The following is a 6,000-nucleotide window of genomic DNA, read 5'->3' on the forward strand; positions in this document are numbered from 1 at the left end:
GTTTCTCTGACGAGTTCTTCCTCATCTGTTGAGTAGGCGTTTAAGATTGACCTCATCTGCTTTGCTTGTGGTGTAGCGTCGTTTTCTTTATGACTACTATCAATAGACTTATCGTTTGTAATTTGCACATATTTCTCTTTCTTTAGCTTCTCATTCTCAGCCCTCAGTTGAAGAACCGTGTTTTACAAAGCCACGCAGAGCTGTTCTAGTTGGCTAATCCTTTTATGTATGTCAGCATTCTGATCATCACTTTTTTTTGGCTTGGGCTTTACTTATGTTTATTTCCTTCTTGCTTTGCCACAGAATCCGTAGAGCCGACATCCGAAGAGGGTAGATTCTCCAACGTAGTTAGATTACCACCTGGGGTATTAAATCCTTTTGTTTTCTCCATTGCACAAATGATTCATGTTTGCATTTTATACCTCCTGCAGACCAGACCAGAGAGCCGTCTATTCTAAGTCAGACGCTTCTGGATTTACCGTCCGCGCGCTTCCTAACTAACGAAACCCAGTTTTAACGCCGAGTACTCGATTTCACCCGCTCTTGTGAGCCTTACTAAATAAGTTTCTCAGGACACACCCGGCAGATAACTATGCTACCTACCTTCTGGGAGGTGAGAGCCGGATTTGTTGGCAGGACTGATGTTTTCAGAGGGTATTTCCTTTAAAGCATTTACAGCTTCACTTGTTAGAAAAACGTGAAACCGACTAGGGCCCATGTCAACCTTTCTCTCCTTACAAGTTGCGCATATTTATAATAAAGAACAAATGGGCCTGCTACAATTTTTGACAATGCTTGAAACAAAGAAAGAGACAACTGAAAAGAAATCGGCTTCATTGCTTTCTTAAGACAACGAATTGAATAAATATTTCTTTTAATTATTGAAATGAATAATATTCACATGTATATGGTGTAAAAAAAATATTTCTTTTTGCAAATGGGAATAACAATTTAGAACTATTCACCTTTTTTTTCAACATATTTTTTTTTTTCACTTGTTATATTTTTTATAAGTTTTTATAAAACAATATTCTTTTTTTAACATTTATTAATAAATATTTTATGATTTTTTATTTACAAACTGCACTAATTCTATAAATAAAATAACAAAATCTTCTTAGTTTACATTTTATATAGCGGCGCGTAATTTTCTAAGAAAAAAAAACAACAACAGTTAGCATTTAATGTTAATTTTAGTTTGACAATGCTCGCGAAGAAAGAGACTTACCTGAAGATACGTTTTTTTAGGGAGAATAAGCGAGATAGAAACAAAGATGCTCCTTCCTTTAGTATTTCTAATTCCTTATCTTAAGATGCTCCTCCCTTTGGTATATCTAATTTCTTGTCTTGAGATACTCCTTCCTTTAGTATTTCTAATATGTTGGTTTCAAATATTAATGTATGATTTATTGATGCACATTTTGTGTTTTTCAAAACAGAGATCAGAGCAAAATAATGTAAAGAATTTATGTACATATGTAATTGTTTCTTACAGCAAGAGCTAAAGTTTCCTGTTGATTCTTGTTGCCTAATGTTGTAATAATAATAATAAAATCCTACTCTATTTTTAGGAAATTAACAAGACACATATGTACCTATATAAGTTTAGGTAAAAAACTGTGGTTGTAACGTAATGTAAGTATATTAGTTCTGTAAAGCGAGGGATGAGTGTACAGTTACTTGCATATTATCTTGATCTAAGTTACCCAATAAGAACAGCTCTTCACTTAAAAGTAACGAAATGCTTGCAGTACCACAAAAATGTTGAATTTCCCTTTTTGTGCACGTATTTCAAGAATTTTAAATAATGATAAATGAAAATGTTACTATAGATAATAGATATTTGAAATATAACTTCGGAATTTCACATGCTTTATAATAAGTATAAATTTATTTTGTTATTTCTTCTTAAAAATAGCCATTTCGATTTAAGAAAAAACATATAAAATAAGCTCGTGCTTTCAAGTTTATCTTAGCATTTGGACTAGAACAAGACATTATCTGAATTATCGGAAATCCCATACGTTTTCTACTAACATACATAGACATGATTATTGAACACTAGTATTATTGTTTTTTGTTAAAACGTGTTTTAAACAAAAAAAAAGACAAATAATTGCTTAGTATAGTTTATTTAGGCTCTTATATCTACATAGTCCTTTAACAAAACCATATAATTGATGCAATGGTTAAAACAAAACTGGGATACTTTATTATTTTGGAGCTTAAAAAACGTATGTATATTTAATTAAAAGTATCATTTTCATGTAGCTTCTAGGAAAAACATTAAACTTATACACCTTAATGTATTTTTACTGCAAATATGTATATAATTGCAATTGCAGTGTGTATTTATATACACATGTTTTTTTTTGTAATTAGAAATTAGTCGCATATTAATTGTATTTATTTTTCAGCATAGTCTTATTAATTATTCATAACTAAATTAGTAAAATGACAACATACTTTAACATTAACTTTAACTCTAGGAATTAGTTCCGCTGCTACATTATTGGTACTTTCGTTTTGTATTTTTTTTATTATTGAATATTTCATGTTTTATTTTTATTATTATTCTTAAAATTAATTTAATAATTACTATTATTCTTAAAATTTTCACCGATATTCGTATTATTTTTTTCAGCATTACTGCTGTTATTATTATCGTTACCGCTAAAATTTTTACAATTGTTAGCATTATTGCTTTTGCTTGTGTTAAATCTGCTATTTGGGTCTACACAAGTTGGGAAGTGAGACATTTTATTCGCATTCTTGATACTGCTGCTATCGCTTGCGATAATAGCAGCATCATAATTGCGAGCATCCTTCTTTTTAATATCAACTGCGACATTATTTTTGTCGTAATTTAAATTTTTACCATTGTCGTTGTTCTGGTCACTTCTAATATTGACATTATCATTAATGCATTTGGAGTTGTTGGCGTTGTGAAAGTTCGTGTCCACGTTACTTTTATTTTTACTGTTACTCTCATCATTGCTTTTAGTACTTTTGTTAAAACTACTGTTGTCATTACTATCGTTTCTATTGAAATTATTATCGTTATTTTTACAGACTTCATTTTGATTACTTTTATCATTACTGTTATCTGAAATGTTTTTATTAGTACTTTTGCGATCAGCCTCATTCTCTCGTTTTATGTTATTTGTATTGTTTAAATTTTTGTCAAAATTATTGTTAGCAACTTGTTTATTGAGTATTGTACTGTTGATGGATTTTCTGTTAGAGACGCTGTGAATATCTTTTTCATTATCATTCGTATAAATACTTTTAATGCTACCACTGTTTTCACCATTTACGTTTTTATTACTTTTATCATTTATTTCACTGGAATTATGTTTATTGGTATAACTGACATTATAGATATTTTTGCAATTATCGCTGTTTAAAATGTTTATTTTTTTATCACAACTTATATTAATACGACTTTTAACATGGATTTTGTTATCGCTATTATTATAAGAGCTAGAACTAGTATTATTGGTGGTACTATTCGAATTGTTTCTTACGATACTAGAACAAGTAGTATTTTCGACCATGTTCTTATTTCTTATATTATGACACTTGTTACTTGCTATATTAGAATTATAATAACCACTATAATCGTTGTAGTTATAATGATTGTAATAATTCTGCTGATTATCACTGCTGTCGTTATTAATGCTTGTGCTATCGTTTCTAAAATTGGTATTATTATTAGCACTATTATTATTATTACTACTGTTATTTTTATTACAATTATCATAATAATTATTACCATCACTATTTTTGTTATTACCATTACAGTTATTGTTATTACTGTTACAGTTATTGTTATTATTACCATTATGATCATTATTATTATTGTTGACATTTTCGTTTTTACTATTATTATTATTACTATTATTAAAATTTAAGTTATTTTTATTATAATTATTATTATAATTAATATTATGGTTATTATCATTATTAGAGCTACTATTATTATTGTTACTATTATTATAATTATTATTATTGTTACTACTATAATTGATATTTGTATTGCTGATGTTGGCGCACAAGCTACTAAGATTGGTAATTGCGTTACTAGTTGTTTCATTTCCATTAGCCGTTTTATTATATTTCAGACGATTTTCTTTAACAGTTTTCCGCCAGTCTAACCATTTAGCAACATCTGGATTTTCAATATTGCCATGCTCCTCCAGTTTCAAATAGTATGCCTCTCGCAGTATCTTGAAAGCTTGAACACTATGATATGGTAATTGCGTAACTGGATCAAAATATTTTGCAGGTAATCTAAAAAAAAATGTTTTCACATTCAGATTTTAATTGTTTTGCTGAGCATTTAAGATTTAATAAACATTTATTAAATGTATAAGATTTAAATGTCAATCTAAATATAATTTACTAACTTTGTAATAGCACAAAGATAATTTCCTTTTTCTTTTTTTACTTTCGGCTTAAATATTGAATTAAAATATTTTTCATCAATATCATTTTCAAACGTAATGAAAGTTCTTTCACACTTTTGTTCTGAATTTAAAGAACTCGATGAGTTAGATGGAGAAATTTTAATATCCATTGCTTCTTGTTCCTCTATTTTTGTCTCTTGTTTTATTAAAGCCAATTTATTTATATCATTTTGTTCAATCACCGGCATGGTTGTTGAGTAATATCTAATTACAGGACCAGAAAATATTCTCTTTGTTGGGCGAACTTTCTTTTTTTCTGATTCCAATTTTAAAAATTTCTCTATAACAAATTTGCATGTAAAATACTTTTTCAAAGTTATTCTTAATCAAATAGATTGAAACTTACCTAGCGATTTTAAATTTTCTTCCTCTGTAATTAGAGCTTCTTCTAATAACTCTTCCTGTGTGGGCATTACATATTCTTCCATTTTTGTTTTTTTTTTTTTCATTTTAGCTTCATATTGTTTTCTTATGCGGTGTCGTGTCTCTTCAGATTTCAGGGCAGTTGATGCTCTAATGGACTTTCTACCTGAATCTAGTATAGTAAATTTCGGAAGTAGCTTAACTGCCTTTTTGGTTTTCATTCCTGCTGATTTTGAGATACGTTTTTTTGCTGTTGATTTTCTTTTCGATGGAGGTTCTTTATAAGCTTTAGTTGAGATACCTTTTCTCTTTCTAACCTTTGATTCTTCTTCATTATCAGAAATGGGTTCATCATTTTCATCTATACTAAAATCTGAATCTACGATATCTTCTTCTTCCTCCTTTTGCCTAAAATAAATATGTACAATAATTTTATCAACAATATGTTAACAATAGGTATATGATTTTTTATATACACATAATCTTTGTCATCAGCACTTTCAAGAAAGCCACCATAGGAAGTGCGATAAAATTCTTCTTCTTCTTCATCCAACAATTCTGCGATTCGATTACCAGCATTTGCACGTTTTGGTCTGCTAGCCATTATGTAATTGTTACTTTTTTAACAAATAAATTATTCAATTAAAAATATATTCTCTCGTGAGTACTATAACTTGAAATATTGAAGTTGTATAGTTAGAAGAAATCCAAATTTTTTGCGTTAACACCGCAGATGACATCATTTATAGCTTGTAGTAAGATGCGGAATGTCAAACATAGATGTTGCTTCATAACTTAATTTCAATTATATACCACGGCTAACAGAACTGATTTTTTGTATTGACAAGTTACATACCACAATTTGTTATAAAAGATACTTTATTCTTTTCTATTTTGGTCTTTGACATTTCTGATAGACTCAATAAAGACACTCAATAGAGTAAAAAAAAATGAATTCACAATAAAGTAAAAACGAAATGTATGACATTTTTTAGAGTGCAATTTTTTCCCTACGAAAAAGTAGTTTTTATTTTTAAGCCTGATGTACTACGTATTTCTTTAAACTTTTACATAAAACAGAACAGTTGCCAATCTTTCAATCAGTGTTGTTATTGTATTGAGTTGAAACTAATTGCAATAAATATATTATCCTAATTTCTACTTTTGT

At 28.6% G+C, this 6,000-nt stretch overlaps 1 protein-coding gene across 1 annotated transcript; it reads right to left on the minus strand.

Annotated features, from left to right (window-relative positions):
- Positions 1-1,140: 1,140 nt before the first annotated feature.
- Positions 1,141-5,663, minus strand: LOC129616423 (probable serine/threonine-protein kinase clkA). Its single transcript, XM_055532044.1, has 4 exons — positions 5,309-5,663; positions 4,816-5,240; positions 4,410-4,749; positions 1,141-4,293 (listed from the first exon to the last, which is right to left on the minus strand). The coding sequence occupies exons 1-4, from the start codon at positions 5,434-5,436 to the stop codon at positions 2,589-2,591; spliced, it is 2,598 nt and encodes an 865-aa protein (XP_055388019.1). The 5' UTR covers positions 5,437-5,663; the 3' UTR covers positions 1,141-2,588.
- Positions 5,664-6,000: the final 337 nt, after the last annotated feature.

Source organism: Condylostylus longicornis, unplaced genomic scaffold, assembly GCF_029603195.1.
Source record: "Condylostylus longicornis isolate FDR11 unplaced genomic scaffold, ASM2960319v2 ptg000202l, whole genome shotgun sequence".
NCBI classification, from domain to species: domain Eukaryota; kingdom Metazoa; phylum Arthropoda; class Insecta; order Diptera; family Dolichopodidae; genus Condylostylus; species Condylostylus longicornis.